A 20,529-nucleotide genomic window follows, 5' to 3' on the forward strand; every position below is an offset into this window, starting at 1 on the left:
AAGTATTTGTGCTTTCAATATCTTTCAATTCTGTTTCGAAACGAAATGGAAAAGAATAACCAAAGAGGAAGTGTGTTGCGTAGAGTTTTGAAGAAAGTGGCTGATTTTCTCCTCTGCAAGGGCAACACCGGAGGTCATGGCTAATTGACCTAATCATACCCCATGTTGAAGAAGATGGTGCTTTGTGCTCGAGCCAGTGGTCTACTGTCTAATAAAGTTGGCAACAGTTTTTATGTAGGATTGTTGTCAACATTCAAAGAGTGCTTTGTTGGTCATTGTGTGGTTAATAACAAATTGTTAGTAGAGTCTGTTGGATAGTCTAGATTTTCTGGATGTACCAAGTATGCTTTTCTTAAGCGTCTGTTGCGACTTTTGAGGTAATAAATATTACATCTATGAACTATCCCAACGCCTCCGTGTTGTGCGTGTGTGTGTTTTGGGGGTGGGTGTGGGTGCGCTTGGGGCAAATGCTCACACATGCAAACAAATAAGTTAATTATGAGCTTATTATCTTCTCTTCAATCTAACCGAACAAAAGGAAAGGCGAAATTTATTCCCTACAGATATCTCATCTATCCCTTTTTCTCTTCCTTCCATTCAAATTTTTTCTTTCCTACCGAAAGAAGCATAAGTCAAGCTATGAGAACAGGAATAGCAAAGTGCATGAACTTTCAGAAAGATCTGAATCCCATATTTGACAAAACAGTATCACAAACCAAGTAAAAGAAAAACAGTTCAGGATGTTGGATATTCAAGCCCTAAAGAAACACAGACAAGGACCTACAAAAAGAAACAAAAATGGGTACAGAACAACAAAACTACCATGAACTTCCATTGAAGGTTACCAATTAAAATAACTACCCAGGACAAAAAAGAGTAATAATAGAACAACTTTTTAGAAGCACAAGCTCTAGTTTATAACTTCCTTTTTTGGCTTTATTCATTTACTTATATCCACCAGCAACATTTCAGGAACTGACTTTTAAGTCTCGTGATACAAAATTAAACCCATTTAGCTAGTAACTACAGTAGAATCTCATATACAGCAAACAAGCAAGTCATTTTTGGGCATGAGAATGTTTCTAGTTACCCATTCTCTCTCTCTCTCTCTCTCTCTCTCTCTCTCTGTGTTATATGTCACAAAGATGTAAACTTAGTAACAGTGGCAAATCCCTACAACCTACAGCTTAATGCTCTTTCGCTTTCAAGAAGGCAGTACTCTGAAGATTACTCAGTTCCTCCCATCGCCAGCCGAAAGGAACATATACATTCACGGGCGACTAGTTTACGGTTGGCTTGCACATAGCTTCAGGAGCTTTCATTCGTGTCCCCAACTGCATAACGATTTGTAGTATCACTCAAACCAGACGAATGAAGATGCTTTCGCCTCTTCACAAGATGTACTGCAGTTTTCCTGTCATCCCGTGCCTCTATAGAATCAGGCTGCAAGCAACAGTAAACTAATTAGGTGTGTGAAGTAGAATTTATATAATCAAACCCTGAATTAAGCAAGCACCTCCACCAGGTGTACTCATAAGTTGGAGAGCAGGATTGGGTTTCTGGAGGCTATTGATTCCACTAAAGGTACAATCAAATGAAATTTTAGCATGATCATGTATTAAATGGTTGGCCTATCTAATGCTCAAGTGAAGCCATAAGAATCTTGAAAAACGAATGTCCAATTCATATGATCATTTCTTTCGGCCAGGCAATCTCCTATTCATTGACAAGTGTTCAGTATCACACCATTCTCTCAGTTACAGTGCCACCATGCCATGCCTCTGAAACCATACCTTGATAGCTAATGCTCTGTCAAAACTTTCAATAGCTCTATCAGGCTCACCAAAGTTTAACTGTGCTCTACCAAGGGTGATCCAGGCCTGAAAAAAAAATTAAAAAATAAAAAATATCCACTCCTGTAAGGAACATAAAACCACTCTCAAGTTTTAACATAAGCCTAATGAAGTACTTCACTTATCACTGAAGACTTAAAATTCAAACAAGTATCAAAAAGTTGTCAATTTACAATTAGTACTTGAAATTTTAGCACTTAATTTTAAGCTCTTAATATTTTGGTGGTTAATTTTCAGTTTTATCAAACAATGCCAAAGTTCATCAAAATTGCTAATGAAACTTATACTACATGAAGTAGATCATATATAAAATGAAATGGCTAAATGATTGTCTAATACATCATTGGACGGACTCTCATTGTCCTTGAGTTAGCCACTCATGCCAATCAAACCGAGGTTCAAGTTCTAGAAACAGACTCAAATATACAGCAACTACTGATAGGAGGGACTGTATTTTCTTTGTAGGTGATTGGAGACTATACATGCATTAAAAGTTAACTGATGAATGGTTTTTCTTGAAAACAATTGTGTTGGTTAAAAATTGGAGATAACATACAATCCAGGATGATGCAACAAGAGAATGATTCCCCTTAAAGAATAATTGAAGCAAAGAATAAACATATTTGAAAAGTATATTAGAAACCAAATCTAGCCTTGAGGCTAGGTACATTAACAGCATTGGAATTTCTGATGATCAAATCATCTCTACCAAAGGATGAATTTGACAAAGGAAAAGGTAGCACACTAACATAACAATGTCATATGGGATTGGTAGATCTGGGAAAGAAAAGAATAAACCACATCCCTTAAAAAGTAAATGGGGTTTATCAATTAAAATCAGCAGTTAGACAACTCCAGAATGATCCAATCACCAAACAAAGAGAAATTTTTGTAATAGCTGCATTACCAAAAAAGATAAATTTTGATATTAGCTGCATTACCAAACAAAGAGAAATATTCAGTTTTGAAATAAAGCAATTGGCAACTACACTACCTCTTTTTTTAAGTTGGATTTTTTTCAAATGTTGCACACCGACAACGGCATGTTACAGTCCAAAGATATTCATACCAAGTTGACAACTAAAACAAACTACAGCATCAACATCTTGATCAATTGGTTTTGAAACTCATAGCAAGTCACATTGATTGAGAAATTAAATACTATTCAACACTTACTGAAGTCAAGCTTACTGAATTCAATAAACTTGATCAGATATCCCTCTCAAATTCCAGATTTCACTTATCTCTATATCAAGTCTCACTAGGTCACTATTCCGAGGACTTCTTCCCCTCTTTAAACCTACCAGCATCCATGTGGCAGCAACACCTCCCATTACAAGCCCTTTGAATTAGCTTCTAACATCTCACTTTCATCTTCAACCATTATAGCAGAGACTTTAGCCATTACATGACTGTCATGAAGGAATAATTTAGGCTGCTGTAAACAATCCTTCGTCACTCCATAATACCTATTAATTTCACTTCCACAACACACAGAGTGAACCGTTAAACAAGCCTCACTGCTATCTTTGTGCCAAGTAATTTTTCTTTCACTCTTGATTTTTCTCTTATACCATACCACACCTAAAGTAACAGAAGAAGAAAAACACATAAGATACCATGTTCACCAATCCATCCAATCCAGTCTAGACTACTGATTCACAAAACCTATTTTAATACTTAGAGACCAATTATTACACCTCACCACACCTAAACTAACAGAGGAGTAAAAACACATAAGATACTATGTTCACCAATCTATGCAATTCCTATCCAATCTAGACAGCTGATTGAAAAAAACCTAATTTTAATACCTAGAGCCCAATTAGACTACCTTTTCCACTGCAGTTCAAATGGGCCAACTTAATCTGAATCCCAGTAGATTAACAAACTCTTATCCTCAAAATGCCAGAAATTACTTTGGTCCACACTCAGGTTATTCATTTCCATGTCCTTCTCAATCTATTCTAACCCCCAACCTAGACCATTGTTTTATTTGTTGGGTTAAAAGATGTTACAATGTGAGATCTTAATTGAGAGCCGCCACAAAGCTTCATAGAATCCTCCACCTGGAATTTTCAAAGTCTGCACCTTGAGGAGATCACTGCCCGAACCCCGAGGTGGATGCCTGTGACCATGGCTTAAGAATATACCAACAATATTGGGTTTCAAGTACCAGTTAAGCACTAAAGATGCTAAACAACAAGGACTGCAGCAAATTCAAGAAACATACCTTGGACAAAAATAGGAATTAGAGATTTTATAATGAGCATGGTGCTTGTCAAGGATTGCAGTTACTCTCTCTCTCTCTCTCTCTCTCTAGAGAATAAGAACTTATTAATCAAGCCTTTAATAATTAGTTCAGTAATCCAGCATTCATAACAGTGGTCCAACATTAACCGGTGCTGTATGTAGAAGAGCGATTAAGAGAGTGAGTCATTTGTTTCTACATTCCTTGGTTGCTGGAGAGTTATGTGGGCCCTTTTCCTTGCTCTGATTAGGGATCACCAGGTGATATCCAAGGTAGCATGACATGTTCTTGCTAGCTGGAGAGCAATTGACAGACGGTTCCCTTGTGTCTTTGGTGGTACATCTGAGGTGGGAGAAAAAGCCAATCTTCTAGAGGGTAGGATCAACGAGTAACTCTTTTGCTCTGATTGATACCTTTGAAGAATTTCTTGCTCCGTTACATCACATGTACTTGGGTACATGCATTGGGCGCAGGTATGCGTCCAATCATCAGATGTATCAAATCTCAAGGGCATACATAATATTTAATATTCTTTTTGAGTAAAATAATGTTTTTATGTTTTATAATGTTGAACATAGGTATTCCACTTATTTTGTATCCTAGTGCTGGTTGCGGGTATGTGTCCAAGTGTTGGATGTGTCAAATACCCAAACAGGAAACAAAAACACTCCTAAATATGTAAATTATTTTATTTTTTAGCGTAAAATAATATTTTTATATATCATATTGTTCAACAAACGTATTTCACTTGTTTTGAAGAAGAGTAATAATATAATAGAATTAGATTATTGGATATGCTTTTTAGGTGTATATCCAACCAATATTTGTTGGACATATGCCATACCCATGTTCAAGTGTCTTACGCGCAACATTGGATAATTAATATACTTTTGAAGAGTCCATGTAATATAGGTGTGAGTAGAAAACCTCAGCCAGTAAAAACCACAAGATTGTAGTCCGGAGCAAAGAAATCAACTTTGTCGAAGAAAAAATTACACGAACACTGACTCATACTTATGCTCATATCCACGACCTGGTTAATAACAATCTTAGACTAATTGTCACAACCCACCCCAACCCGTGTAGATATTGTTCACTTTGCACTCTCTCTTCTTGGTGCTCATAATTTTCCTCAAAACACGTCTACATAGTTAAAGGGTGTCTACACATATAAATGCCAGGAAATTCTCTACCCCAACCCCCCACCCCCCCGGCTAGGGCTGCAAATGAGCCGAGCCATTCGCGAACTACTCGAGCTCGGCTCGAATTGAGCTCGGTTCGTGTTCGTTTGTCTACTAACTGAACCGAGCTCAAACAAAATTACTGGGCTCGTTTATTAAACGAGCCAAGCTCAAACACTACTCTGCTTGGCTCATTTGTCCATAAACACGTTCGTGAACAAGCTCGCTTATGGCTTGTTTTAATTGATACCATTTGTCACAACCAGCCCTAACTTAAATATTGTCCGCTTTGCACACTCTCCTTTCAGTGCTCACGGCTTTCCTCAAAACGTATGTACATAGTTAAAGAGTGTCCACGCATACAAATGTCAGGAACCTCTCCCCGCTAGGCGTCTATATGTGGACACCTCTTAATTGTGTAGATGCGTTTTGAGGAAAAACGTGAGTACCGAGAGGAAAGTGTGAAAAGAGAACAATATATACACGGGTTAGGACGGGTTGTGACAATTGGTATCAGAGCCAGATCCAACCCTTGATCCGATGTCACGCTAATCGTCCGCCAGGAGAACCCACTCAGGAGGTGCCCGATCAAGGCCAGGTAGGCAGGGTCCGACCACAACAAGGACGTGCGAGTTCGTGTGAGGGAGAATGTTAAAGGAGTCTTGTCCCACATTTTATCCGGATGGGAAAGAGAATAGGTATATGTCACACCCCAAAACCATAGGGCGCGATTTATAAGGTTAAAACAAAAAAATGGAACAGCAATGCTCAACTTAAGAAAATTCTGCGCAGCGGTTACTCAAAAAATTATAGAAAATTCAATTATTATTGAAATGAAGCAAACTAAGATTTTTTAGAAACTACACTCAGATTACAATGTGACCGAGCCACTTTCAGATACTAGAAAAACACCAATAAAAACAGTTATTGGAAGGAAGAAGGCTCTCACAACTTGTGTTAAATTGGAACCAAGTGCAAAACTTTGGCCTGGTTAGTCTTTTAGAAAGCAAATAAAAATTTGGGGTCTTCACCTTTAGAAACTAGACACCTGAAATAATAAAACTGGAAATTTTCGTAATTTATTGATGTCGGGAAGTCCGTCAAATTCTTTTCTCAAATTCAGTTTCCAAACTGTGACCAGAAACCAAACAGCAGATAATATAAGATTTTTTAAAAAATATCCACCAATCGAAAAATTGTAAAATTTTTGTGAGACTTTATACACAGAGGGGAACATATGGTAAAAATTTCAGAGCGTTTGAATCACTACAGCCTCTGATTAAAATTCCCCTAGCTCTTGCTTGGAAACGAATTTGAATCAGCCTCGGAATTTTAATCAGAGGCTGTAGTGCTTCAAACGCTGTGAAATTTTTACCATACGTTCCCCTCTGTGTATAAAGTCTCTCACAAAAATTTTACAATTTTTCAATTGGTGGATACTTTTTAAAAAATCTTATATTATCTGCTGTTTGGTTTCTGGTCACAGTTTGGAAACTGAGTTTGAGAAAAGAATTTGACGGACTTCCCAACATCAATAAATTACGAAAATTTCCAGTTTTATTATTTCATGTGTCTAGTTTCTAAAGGTTAAGACCAACTCCAATGCAAAATGCCATTTTTGCATGCCAAATCTATATTTTGAGATGAGCTACAATGTCAATATGCTATATTTTAGCAATTCTACTCCAATGGTGCATTTCATCCAAAATGCTATTTTTTTACACAACAACCATTATTTTTCAACTACCATTCCCAACTACAATTTTCAACAACCATTTGTTTGTATTTTATTTAGCTTATTTGCCTTATTAAAAATAAATAAATAAAAACACTGACATCTATATATATATACAAGCACAACAGACATATATATACACACATATATATATACACACACAACAGACATATACATATATATACACACAACACTAACATATATATATATATATATATACTAGCACAACTGACATATATATATATACACAAGCACAACACCAAATTGGCAGCCCATGCGAGAGAGAAGAGAGAAGGAAGAGAGCAATAGCAGATTTGGCAATAGCTATATGTTGTGTTATATTTGACACAACATTTAGCAAAGTTATATTTTGGCAGCCCAGTTGGCATGCCATTGGAGAGCCCATTTTAAACCCACATGCTATATTTTGAAAATAGCAGCCCATTGGAGTTGCTCTAAGGCCCCAAATTTTTATTGGCTTTCTAAAAGACTAAGCAGGCCAAAGTTTTGCACTTGGTTCCAATTTAAAACAAGTTGTGAAAGCCTTCATCCTTCCAAAAACTGTTTTCATTGGTGTTTTTCCAGCATCCGGAAGTGTCTCAGTCACATTGTAATATGAGTCTAGTTTCTAAATAATTTTAGTTTGCTTCATTTCGATAATAATTGAATTTTCTATGATTTTTTTAGTAACTGCTGCGCAGAATTTTCTTAAGTTGAGCACTGCTGTTCCATTTTTTCGTTTTAACCTTATAAATCGCGCCCTATGGTTTTGGGGTGTGACAATTTTGGTATCAGAGCCTAGGCTGTAGTTCCTAAGGGGTAATTGACATTTTGTGACAACATGCTGTGAAATGTGAATTAAATTAAATTTGAATTTGTTAGGTGACACATGAACCTTACTTTGCCACTTATGTGCTTGCTTGCTAAACGGAATTGCAACTTGATTAATTGAATATTTTGAAGCTTGCACATATGCTTGTTCTATAAATATGTGTACACCATTTTGTTTAACTAACTAGTTACTTAAGTTGTGTTTGATAGCTAAGGACGCCAAAGCCAGCTGCTAGGGCCTCTAGCTCTTAGCTCATGAATGAAGAAGGACTTGACGGGGTGTTGCTAGCACTCCGAGGACTCCCAGCTGTTATGGAACGGCCAATCCAAATAATTCCAATTCCCAACCAACCTAGGGAGCCAACTGTTGCAGAAAGAAAGATGGAATTCCTCTCAAAGTTTCAAAAGCTGGATCCTCCAAATTTCTATGGGAACACTAGCCATGACGTGTGTGATGCTGAAAGATGGATCAAGAAAGTCCAGAAGTTATTTGAAACAGTTGGTATGCCAGAAGAATTCAAGGTGTGTATGGCATCTTCGCTACTTTTTGATGAGGCTGATCATTGGTGGGACAAAAGCAAGGCACGGCGTGGGAACTATGACATGGCAAGTTTTCGAGGAGCATTTTTATGCCCAATACTTTAGGCAGGTTGTTCGTGAGTCCAAGCTACAAGAGTTCATCAACCTCTCCCAGCGAGATATGACAGTTTCGCAATACAAAATCAAATTCTCATAATTGAGCCATTTCGGACAATGTTTGATAGCAACTGAGGAGATGAAAGCTAGCAAGTTTGAGAGGTGATTGAGGTGTTCCATACGAGAGAAGGTAGTGGCCCTGGGTTTATGGGAGTATACCAAGATTGTTGATAGCGCACTACGGGTGACATATGAAGATAATGAAAATCAGAAGAGGCAGGCGAAGTATTGGGGTCAGCAAACTCAGCATCATCAACCTTCTAATAATAGGAGCAAGAGTGACCCAATTGCAAGTGGAAATGGCACACAAAACAACTACAACCGAGGTACTAGTGACTGCTTCCATTGTGGTAAGCGGGGACATTTCAAACGTAATTGTCCATCCTTGCAATCAGCTTCAAGAGGCGATCAAAATCAGTTCCGAACTTCTAATCAATCTCATGAGTCTCAAAGGCAACAACAAAGTTTGGGACAAGACAGTCCTAAATCTGTGGCAACCACAAATCAGCCCCGCCTGCCCTACAAGAGGAAGGAGTTTGACCAGAGCCCAAGGCCTCAAGGCCATGTGTTTTGCATCACACCTACTGAAACTGAAGGACAAGTCAGCAATGCTGTGGTTGAAGGTAAGATTATGGTTTTTCATACATGGGCTCGCATTCTTTTTGATACGGGATCATCTTATTCTTTTATTTCTGCATCATTTGCTGCATCATTGGGGTTAGAATCTATTCCTTTAGACTTCTTTCTTCCTCTAGTTTTTCCCATGGGAGAGTCTACCATAATCACTAAAGCTTGTAAATCTTGTATCCTTTCGATAGCGAGTTGCTCCATGGAAACTGATTTGGTTTTACTTGACATGTCGGAGTTTGATATTATCCTTGGAATGGATTGGTTGTCTTCTCATCAAGCCATTGTAGATTTTTATCACAAGAGTGACATTTCAAGTGGATGATGGGAGCGTTCTTTGCTTTCAAGGAGATATGCATTACATTTCACCTATTTCCCCCTCCAAACTGTTCACATTAAAAGGGGAAAGCTGTAATTTTGTGGGTTTTCTTGCTTCCATATGTGGGAAGCCAAGTCCTTTTACACATGTTGTCCCTACTCCGGTACTGAGTGACTATGAAGACGTTTTTCCAGCCGAGCTGCCAGGATTACCGCCAAAAAGGGAAGTTGATTTTTCTATTGAGTTGTATCCTGGCACCGCACCAATCTCTACCTCTCCTTGTCGTATGGCACCACCTGAGTAACGTGAACTTAAGAAACAACTTCAAGAGTTATTGGACAAAGGATTTATCCGGCATAGTGTGTCACCATGGGGTGCTCCAGTGCTCTTCGCCAAAAAGCATGACGGCTCTTTACGTTTGTGCATTGACTATCGGAAACTCAACCGAGTCACAAAGAAGAACAAGTACCCTTTGCCACGAATAAATGAATTTTCTACGAATTTTTAACTAATTGCAGTGCAGATTTTGTTTTGTAGATGATTGTGATGTGTTTAAGTTGGTAATTATTAGAGTAGCGCAACGGAAGTGTGTTTGAGGTTATTTAAGTATATTTGGGACAATGAATGGACTATGGGTTTTTATATTGGACGATTGTTGATAATTTATTCGAACGGTTTCCGAATCATGTTTTGTGATAGCCCCCAATTTTCAGGTCGTTACAGTATATACGGGTGAGTATGCAACACTACTCAACAGCTTGAGCTTTTGCGTCGGAAGGCAAGCGACCCATTAAAGTTGGTATGTCGGAAATGAGGGGGCGTGCACAAGTCCATGCAGGTCAGGCTAGCAAGAACATTGGTCCCAAGAGGGGCAAATTGCGACATCCCACATCGCTTGGGAGGAGAAGTTCTTGGCATTTATATGTGTAGACACTCCTTAACTGTAGACACGTTTTGAGGAAAACCGTGAGAACTGAGAGAAGAGTGTGCAAAGCAGACAATATTTACATAGGTTGGGGCGGGTCATAACACTAACAACTAGTTTTCTGCTTGAATCACTTCCACAATCTCATGAACGAGCCACTGACTCCATGAACAATCTGCACTCTTTTAAGTGATCCAATTTTCTCCATCTTCAACTCCAAGTTAAGCGGATGATATTCATTAAACACCAAAAAGTTCCATGCTATCAAGTTAATCACAATTATATGTGAAGGATATCTAATGAATTCCTACTTAAGAAAGAAGAAATCTCTCAATCTTATGGAAAACAAGGAAATTTGGAGTACCTAGATGTACTGCATCTATTATGCTATTTTTCCACTTTCAAAATAACCCAGAAGGCGTTTGTTTTATTGATTATTAGTTATAGTTGTCAAAGGCCTTTGTTGGAATCTAAGAAGCACGGACACGGATACGACACGACACCGACACGGCGACATGGCAAATCCAAAAAAATTAGGACACGGACACGGCAAATAGTATATATATATATATATATATGATGTAGTACTTTAAAAATTACTTAGTATTATTGTTTTTCATCAACCTCACAATGAAAAAAAAAAACACAAATCATAACTCATAATTAATAAACTATAAAAGAACAATGTTGAAGAGTTATAAAACCAAATAAAAAACAAGACATTAGCCTAATAACTAGTATCATTTAATCATCATTGCAACTTTACTCCAAATAGAAAAGCATAGACAAAAAGGACTATTAAAACTCATGACATTCAAGACTTTACTGTTAGCACTTAACATTTATAAAAACCTAAAGGCTAGTCTCCAAAAAAGATACAAAAACCAAGACAGTGTACTATAATCTATTCCCATCCATCATTTGACCTAAGACTTTTACCATTTACAATACCAAAAGGGTAGTACAAAACAAAAACAAAAAAAGAACATATCAACATTCAAAAAAATATATATTTCCAGAAGTGTCCGTGCCGTGTCCGTGTCCGAAAATAAAATAAAAAATTCCAGACACGTTTTTTAGCGTGTCCGACACGTGTCGGGGCGTGTCCAATGCGTGTCCGTGTCCAACACGTCACGTTTTTTGGCGTGTCCGACGCGTGTCCGTGTCCGTGTCCGACACATGTCGGACACGGATTCTTCGCCCATTTTGGAGTGTCCGTGCTTCCTAGGTTGGAATCAAATCCTTGAGGAATCTGGATTATTAATTATATTTTTTTTGATAAGTATGGATTATTATTATAGGGCTGCAAACGAGCCGAGCTGAGCTTTGGGGTGCTCGGGCTCAGCTCATCACAACTGTAGTACTGGTCGAGCTCGGCTCGAACTCGATCAAGCTCTAAGTGCCTATGATTGAGCCCGTCTCGGCTGTGTTCGAGCGAGCCCCAGCTCGGCTCAGCTGCTCGTTTATTCATACCAATATATGCATATATGAATCTGTGTGTGTAGCAATAGCCTATACCCAAATCCTGACTCTAATAACGATCTTCCCTATTTTGCTCTCCAAAATCGATCATTGATGCCAATACACTATTGAGAAGAGAGAAGTGAAGAGTGCAGGGAAGTGACTCAAGTGAGACCATCTGAGAGAGAGAGAGAGAGAGAGAGAGAGAGAGAATGATTGAGAACAGAAAAGTGAAGAGGACAGCCTGTGACAATAGGGAAAGTTAGACCATATGAGAGAAGGAAAGAGAGAGGGCACTAGCTTGGTAGATTTTGCCGATCGATTCGGGTTCCATTCCTGCGATCTCCGGTTGGTTGGGGGAAGGGAGTGTGGTGTGGGTAGGGTTGTTGAGAATCTAGAGAACCGAAAGTAATTTTAGGGTTTGGAACTTGGAAAGAGATCATAATGAATGGGCTTGGGCTAGTTTTATTTTGAAGAGAAAATAATATAAGCATATTTGGTTGGGTTCACTAATTGGGCTTGGGCTTAAAATAAATTAAATAGTTAAAAGACCTAGTAAGTGACATAAAAACCTGAAATTGTATTATATATTTTACGCATATATATGTTACATATATAATTGTTCACGATCTTAAAACGAGCGAGCTTGTTCACGAACGTGTTTACGAACAAACGGACTGAGCGGAGTAGTGTTTGAGCTTGGCTCGTTTAATAAACGAGCCCAGTAATTTTGTTTGAACTTGGTTCGTTTAGTAGACAAACGAACACGAACCGTGCTCAATTCGAGCCAAGCCCGAGTAGCTCGCAAATGGCTCAGCTCATTTGCAGCCCTAATTTATTAATAATTTAGACCAATGCAAGTGGTAACTAGATAAAGTTGGATTGGTGTAAGTGAAAGTTCAATGGCTGGAAGTCCATTCTGGAAAAAGTTAAGACTTGTGCAAATAAAAGTCCACCGGTGCAACTTCGTTCTGATATTTAACTCCAGAGTAATCAAGTAGCTAGTTGGACTAGTGTATAAAAGCACAAACCGATGCAATCATCCGCTGTTTTCAGGTTAATTTTAAAGTCCAATATAACCTTTTAAATCATTAAGTAACTCCGATAAAAACTTTGACTAACTACCACCAAAGTGCCAAACCTAAGTCAAAGAAGGTGGTCCAATGCACATTTAGATGGTCCTCATGCCCGTGATGTCCTCAATATAGTATTCTAAGAGTCTCACTGTCTCAGCAAATAGTAAAGAGTGGACATCCACTGCAGCAGGCGAATCTCCATGAAATCGAAATAGATCGGAAACATAAAAGACATGGGAAGCTGATACATCCTCTTAAAGGTCAGTAAGAATCGTAAGATATACATTTATGGCAATTTCTTAAGGATTCATATGGTCCAAACTTCCTTTGACTCAACTTTCTACAAGTCTCAAGTCTTAACTGGAAACCACTCTAAACAAAAGTTGACTACAACCAAGAGGCACGAAACAGTTCGTCAAGAGGTAAGTCTTTCTAATCATGCACTGCAAAATTCAGAACCATTCAATATTTATATGCTAAAAAATGTATGTGAACTAACAGCCAGGCTTAACATTGTGGAGTATTAAGCATGGGTAAAGTATCAAATTCTTCAATACATAGATAGTTAAATAAATAATAAAGCAACGGAGATACTTATTAAAAAACAAAACAACAACAACAACAAGAACAGTAATAATAATAATAACCAAGGGCTTTGTAGCCTGATGGTACTTCCTCGCCTTCCAAAGTAGAAGGTCAAGAGTTCAAGTCCCCATAGGGGCAAAAGTGGGTGTGTGAGTGTGTTTCTTGCCAATGAAAAATAAAATTTAATAATAATAATAATAATATATTATTATTATCATACGAAACTAACAGAGATACAAGTAGATCAGAGCATAGCATTCGATGTATAAATAAGAGTAAAAAGCTGAACCAAAAGAGTGAAGTTTTAACAAACCTCAGCCCATGATGGCTCCAATTCGGTAGCTCCTGCCATATTAGTACAAACCATAAGCAGAAGTATCAAGGCAGTACATTAAAGTTTTGAAAAAATAATGGTCTTACAAAACAATCAAATTGAAAACCACAATAACATAATAAATAGGTAAAAAGAAGTACAAGAAGCATGGGAAGTCTGGAATAATTTATGAAAATTATGTACATAAAAAGGGAGTTAAATTTTTCTCAAGGGACAGGCTTCAAGGAGATCTCAAAAGACCAAAATATTGAAATGATGGGCTAAAGAACAAATCTTTGCGTCACCAACAATTATAAATATTCAACATGAGAACATGAGTGAGAAGTTAACAGTAAAAAAATTTATAATATAAAGGAAGATGACATAAGAATAGGGACATACGAGTTGCCGCCTTCAAAGCATTCCATGCTTCCCCAATTTCAAGTAAAACTTGAGCCTTTTGCTCATGTATAACTGCTCTTTCTGGCATCAAAATAAGAGCCGCTTCCCACTTGCCAAGTGCTTCATGGAACTTCCCCTCCTTCAAGAAAGAAACCAACCAATCACGGACATTACAATATATATAATGGATAGGTGGAAATACTGCATTTTTGCAAATAATTTTATACTGCAAATACAGAAGTTTCTAACACTTGGGAATATCTCCCTCTATAGTGTCAACCACTTTGCCTTTTCGCCTAATCAAGTGCTTCTTAGACACCTAAAAAGTCAAGGTCGCAACAGATAAAGAACTAAGGAAATGCAAAGGATGCAAACAAGAACTAGAGAGAGTGGCAACAAATTATGCAGACATATAAGACGAATTATGGTGGTGTACTTGCAAAAGGAGCACCTCCCAGACCTGGCATGTTCCGAGTCAAGCAATGGCCATCAAACACGAAGCCTTGACCCCATGGAGATAAATTGTTTTATAAATTTCCACAAATCAAGTTCACTTTAAAAGTGACTATAGTATTACTAAAGTACAAATTAATAAAATTTAGGGTAAATGCTCTTACACCCCCTAAGGTTTGCCTTTATTGCTTACAAATTAAAGTTGGGCAAAAATTACTCTGAACAAAAGTTTATATTTTGACACAAAAAGTGATTTTACTATTCTACCCCTCTTTATTTAAGCATTTCCTTCTCTGCCATTTCAATATGCAATTGAAATAATTTGCATGCCTATTTTCATCTCCATCAGCCACCTCCTTCCTCAAATATACCCTATAACACTCTCTATTAATACACACATATATACAAGTACGGTGCAACCACTTACACCTATTTTCATCTCCACCAGCCACCTCCTTCCTCAAATATACCATATAACACTCTCTAGAATCTCTCTTTCCTAACCATGGTTGAACAGAGTTTCTCATCCCACGAGCCATTCCAAGCCCTGATTCATCATATAGCAACTCCATCATTTCCCACCACCTAAAGAACTATCACTGCTACCATCTAATCTGAACCTTTTCCTTTCAAGATAAGAGTTGGTCATCCTCAAACTATTCAGATAGTAATGTTTCTACCTTATTTGGTTTTGGATAAACGAGTGACTGGAGTCTTGATTGTTTACTCCAATTCTTGAAACAATTAGTTGCAGTATACAAAGGTAGAAAAATGGGTCTTGATTCATGCCGATATTAGAGTACATAAACTGATTAGTCGGGTTTGCTACATGATGAAATCAGTGTTAGAAATTGAACACCGATTCTAAATCAAGAATTGAACACCAATGTCAAGATTTCATCAACCGATTCGTCACCAAAGTCAAGATTTAATCACTGAATCACCATATATTGGTCCGATTTCATCACTGATTCTGATGAAGTCGGATTGAAATAAAGACCCATTGATTTCTAACACCCATGTTAAGAATTGAACACCAGTTTCATCATCATATATGGGTCATGATTTCTAAATCAAGAAATGGTGTTCAATTTCTAAACCAATGCCGATTTGAAATAAATGGGTCTTGATTTCATATTATGCCCTAAAATATCTTCAATTTCTAACACCAATGTCAAAAGCAATGCGGATTTCAACAAAATAATCAACAAAATAATGACAAATTATCCATAAAATTGGATTGGCTTAGATCTGTTCAGCTATGGAATCAAACCCCAAAACAACCCATCAAAGAGGTATATACTTGGCAAAATATACATATGCAATGAAATTGTGTATCTGGGTTTTGATTTATATGGTTAAAGTTTGGAACTTTAATTGGTACATGACACAACCAGAAAGGTTTCAGTCATGGAGGTCAAGGGAAATGGTTGTGGTGCTTTCATCTAAAAGAGAGTGAAAATTGGTGCTTCACTTTCTCTAGTGGCTCCGGTTGCCACGACGAGCTCGACAGCATAAACAGGTGGTAGTAGTGGTGGTGGACGTAAGAGAGAACAGAAAGGAGGACAGTCTCTAAGGAAGGAGAGGCGGTGGTGCTGGTCAAGTCTTAGCTGAGAGACAAAGGCTTATTTGGACAATTTGCATATAAGAAGGGTAGGCATTTTATTTTTTAAATTAGCTGACTTTTGACATGGGTGGCGGTCAACTAACAGAAAGGGGTGTCAGAGTGAAGTCAACCAAAATTGAGGGGAAGTTTAAGGCCCTTTCTTCACTGTTTTAATCTGTGAGCAATAAAGGCAAACCTGGGGGTGTCGGAGCATTTTACCCTAAAATTTGTAAAACTTGAATAAATGTTTTGGTTTGGATTCAAGAATCCATAAATTGCTAACCATAGCACGGTATTGAAGGCAACTATATGTTCGGTGAGTGTTGGATCTAATAAAAGCTGCTGATCTGATTTTAAAAAATCCACAATTTAATTCCACCTCCTTTGCACAAGAATTGACACACAATAGAAAAAATCTCGCTTATCCCAATAATTGAGACTAGTTACAAAAACTCCATGGAGATATTATTCTATTATGGGCCATAATTTCAGTTGAAACATTGACGAATTGTCTGATTTCAATGGGAATAAGGTCTAATCGTGTTGACCCAAAAATTCAAGTTGAGCAAAAAAACATAACATAAATTAACCTAAAATATCTGAAGCTGTTGTGGACTACCTCTCATGATTTCAAAATTGGCTCTGAGTCTGAAGTGGAAGCCAATGACAATGTCTGAAGCCTTGTTTTATTCTTTTTTTTTGCCCTCCCAATATATGGACTAGGCAACTGGGTAACCCTCTCCCTTAGCCATAATACACTGCCATCCCACAAAATGAACTAAGTCAAGGCTAGATATCAGGTTTTTGGTACTACTACATAAATACTCGAAAAGGTTTACAACTTCATGAAAAACCTTCTTTATAAAATAAAATATTCCATCCTAGAGAGTATTTTATTTTTCCAATATCCTTGTTTATATTTTGTGTTGACAAAAATTAAGTTGAATGGCTTAGGTTGGAGATAATAAAAAATAAAATAAATAAAAAATAAAAAAAAATAAAAAGGTTGAAAATTCCATAATCTCAATAAACTCGGAAGAAGTTGGGCTCTTATATTAGATATAGAGTCAACTCCTTTTCAAGTTAGCTCACGAGCATTACATTAAAATTAAGATAATTTATCCCAAATTCAACTTATGAGCTTTAATTAACTTTACAGAAAAGAGATCAGCAAGTTTTTAAGGACCTAATTTGCAGTTGCACCAGAATTATGTCATTACCCACATTTAACATAGAGCATTACGTTAAAGAGATCCATAAGTTTATTAAGGGATTTGATTTTAGTGTTAGACAGCAGTAGAGTTGTTATTTGGCATGAAATTTAGTGTAGAAGTAGCTATTTAACGTTTACTTTAGTAAACCTTTCTAAGGTATAATTTCTAAAACTTTCAAATCGCATATCTCTTTATAACAAATTATTTGAGCTGGTTGGATCATTCAATGTGAGGTCAAGCCTGAACTAAAAGACCCTTCTAATTATTGGAATCAAGATTCCTTCAATAGTTTTATAGGAAGAATTTATTGAGTGATTGATTGTTTGAAGAAGAAGGTCAAAGGGAGACATCCAAAAGATTCTTTGACATGTGAAGGAACACAATCCAAAAATCAAGGGACTTTCAGGCTCAGCTGCTCCATTAAAGGTTGCATACTTTGCTTGGTGGGATGCCATAATATAATTTGATGGGCAAACCATTGTTTACTCAAGCGCAAGCGGCAAGATAATTCAAGTGCTCATAGGCATTCTCTTCGATTTTTGGATTTTGCTAGGTTGTTCCTAACCTAAAAAGCACCTATATGGACACAGACACAATATAATACGAATACGCTGACACGTCAATTCTAAAAAATTAGGGCAGACACTGCGTGGACACAACTAATATAAATATAAATTTTCATTTACATATTTATTGAGTGAGACAATCATATTACTTTAAAAATTTTATACTAAAGTTACATTTTTTTTTGATAAGTTCATCAAAAAAAAAAATGTAATTTTAGTATAAAATTTTTAAAGTAATAAGTTAGAAGACAACTCTATTCGAATATCAAAAAATATATATTACATTATATATGATGTTACGAGCCTGTATTGTCATTACAGTAATGTTTTTGTTCCTTTAGAGGTCGAACACTTTGATATATGTTCATAATGGTGTTTCATGTACTGTCATGTGTTTGTTTTATATAAGTTGAAGAGTGTAGGATGCGTTGGTCAAGTGGCCGGAATGTATTGACCAAGTGTCGGAGATGCGTCGACCAAGTATCGGAGATGTGTTGACCAAGTGTCTGAAATAATAAAATTGATTTTTAACTAACAGACATGTCCATGAAGTGTCGGACACATATCTAGGAGAGTCCATGGAGTGTACGACACGGACACGGCACCTTCATTCCTAACTAGGTGATTAAACTTTGAACCTGAAGTACAGAGAGCTAAAGTTCATTTCTAATGCAAACATTAGAGTTTGTGAAATGGAAACATATGTATTTTTAATGGAAAGAAATAATTAGCTAAAAGTTAAAGGAGCCTGTTAGGATTAGAACTTAGCCTCGACAAATTTTGTAACAAAAGCCGGAGTTTGTATTTTTATTTTTACTTTTAATTAGATTTTCAATAGTTAGTTTGTGGTGGTACCTATGTCAAGAGCAGAATCAAAATTTGAAGATACATCAAAGGGCAAAAAGATCAAATCACCTCGTGAATAACTAAATCACCAATTAGGGTTCATAATCATGCAATCTCATTTTAGGGTACAATGCATACATGTTTTGATTCATGAAAATGATGCTTTGAATGCACAAAGTTCATTTTAGAATAAATACATCGAAACAGGAATTTTTCACAAAAACAGTAAGCCTTGATTGATGTGTTATTCTATCGATAATTAATTGCTATATTAAGTATATGGCCTCCAGAAAAAAAATATAAAATAAAATAAAGAACTGAAAATGTAAATCCAATTATGCATATTTATATTAATGAACCAAAAAAAGGAAAAAGTAAAAGAACACTAAAATACCTAATTACTGACAAGTCCTTGAAAGTCTTAATTCTGATATACCAGTTTGTATGTTATAGGATGTATATCCATCACTCAACCCACAAATCTATCGACTACACCCACAAATCTATGACAAGTCATTGTGATAATACACCCACTTACAACCTTAAAATATCTATTAATTTTTTACAATTTGTCATATTTCGACATCAGATTAAGTTAATAGAATGTGTTGTAGCCCAAGGGTATCTCTTCTACTCCAAAGTGAAAGGTTGGGGGTTCAGTTCCCGTATGGACAAAATGGGAGTCCGAGTTATCCAGTTACTGAATTTATAGATGGAATTTCTCTGGTCAAAACACAATTTACCCATAATGCCAGATTCTCAAACAATTTTATACAATCGTATTATCTTAAAAATTATCATTATTCAGACGAATGTCATCACTAAATCGATTCATTCCATTCACAAACTTTTCAAGCAAATATTTCAGAATTACCACTATATCAATACTCCAGTGGTCACAATGGGTCTAGAGCAAATTAAAATATATAAAGATAATGCTCAAGCATATATGGCATTCTATGTATTATCTGACCTGCTGAGATATACAAGATATAAATAAATCAGTCACCTTCACAATACCCAATATACAAACAATCAAATAATCAAATATCAATCCACTCTCATAATAAAATAAAGGATTTTCGTAAATACCCACTTTCAATTCACTCAATTTTATGCATTCACATACAGAGTTCAAGCCAAAAAAAAAGTTGAAGAACATGCAAGCAATAGTAATATTTGTTGTTGTTGAAATATAGAAGCACTTCTTTGGTAAGAAGGCAAACCAGGATTTGAAATTACCTCAGCGAGCTTGTTTCCTTGGGCTTGAAATGCTTCAGCGAGCTGGGTGGTCTCATCATCGTCACCAGAATCAGATGCTAGGGTTTTGTGAACGTCGTCGTTTTTACCAACTTCCTCCCTTAGTTGTGTATCATCAGCTCTGTGTCGTCCGTCCTTGTCGCGATCTTCGTTTTGGTCGAAAGGGAGATTTGGGTAGAGAGATACAGTGGCCAGAGACCGCTTGTTGCTTTTGTTCTTGTTTTTCCATGTCAATTTCATTTTCGTTACTTCTAACGTGTGTGAAATTGTGAATGATGTGCGTGAATAATATTCATAATTCATAATTCATAATTCATAAACGAGTACTA

The 20,529-nt window shown here is 36.8% G+C and overlaps 1 protein-coding gene across 1 annotated transcript; it reads right to left on the reverse strand.

The window, feature by feature from the left end:
• Positions 1 to 864: 864 nt before the first annotated feature.
• On the reverse strand, positions 865 to 20,507 carry LOC132273649 (uncharacterized). Its single transcript, XM_059774633.1, has 5 exons — positions 20,183 to 20,507; positions 14,256 to 14,394; positions 13,854 to 13,885; positions 1,794 to 1,880; positions 865 to 1,443 (listed from the first exon to the last, which is right to left on the reverse strand). Exons 1-5 carry the CDS (start codon positions 20,501 to 20,503, stop codon positions 1,309 to 1,311), a joined length of 714 nt encoding a protein of 237 aa, XP_059630616.1. The 5' UTR covers positions 20,504 to 20,507; the 3' UTR covers positions 865 to 1,308.
• Between the last annotated feature and the right edge of the window lie 22 nt (positions 20,508 to 20,529).

Source organism: Cornus florida, unplaced genomic scaffold, assembly GCF_030987335.1.
Source record: "Cornus florida cultivar Cherokee Brave unplaced genomic scaffold, ASM3098733v1 CherokeeBrave_3.0.0_Hap2_Chr09, whole genome shotgun sequence".
NCBI classification, from domain to species: Eukaryota; Viridiplantae; Streptophyta; class Magnoliopsida; order Cornales; family Cornaceae; genus Cornus; species Cornus florida.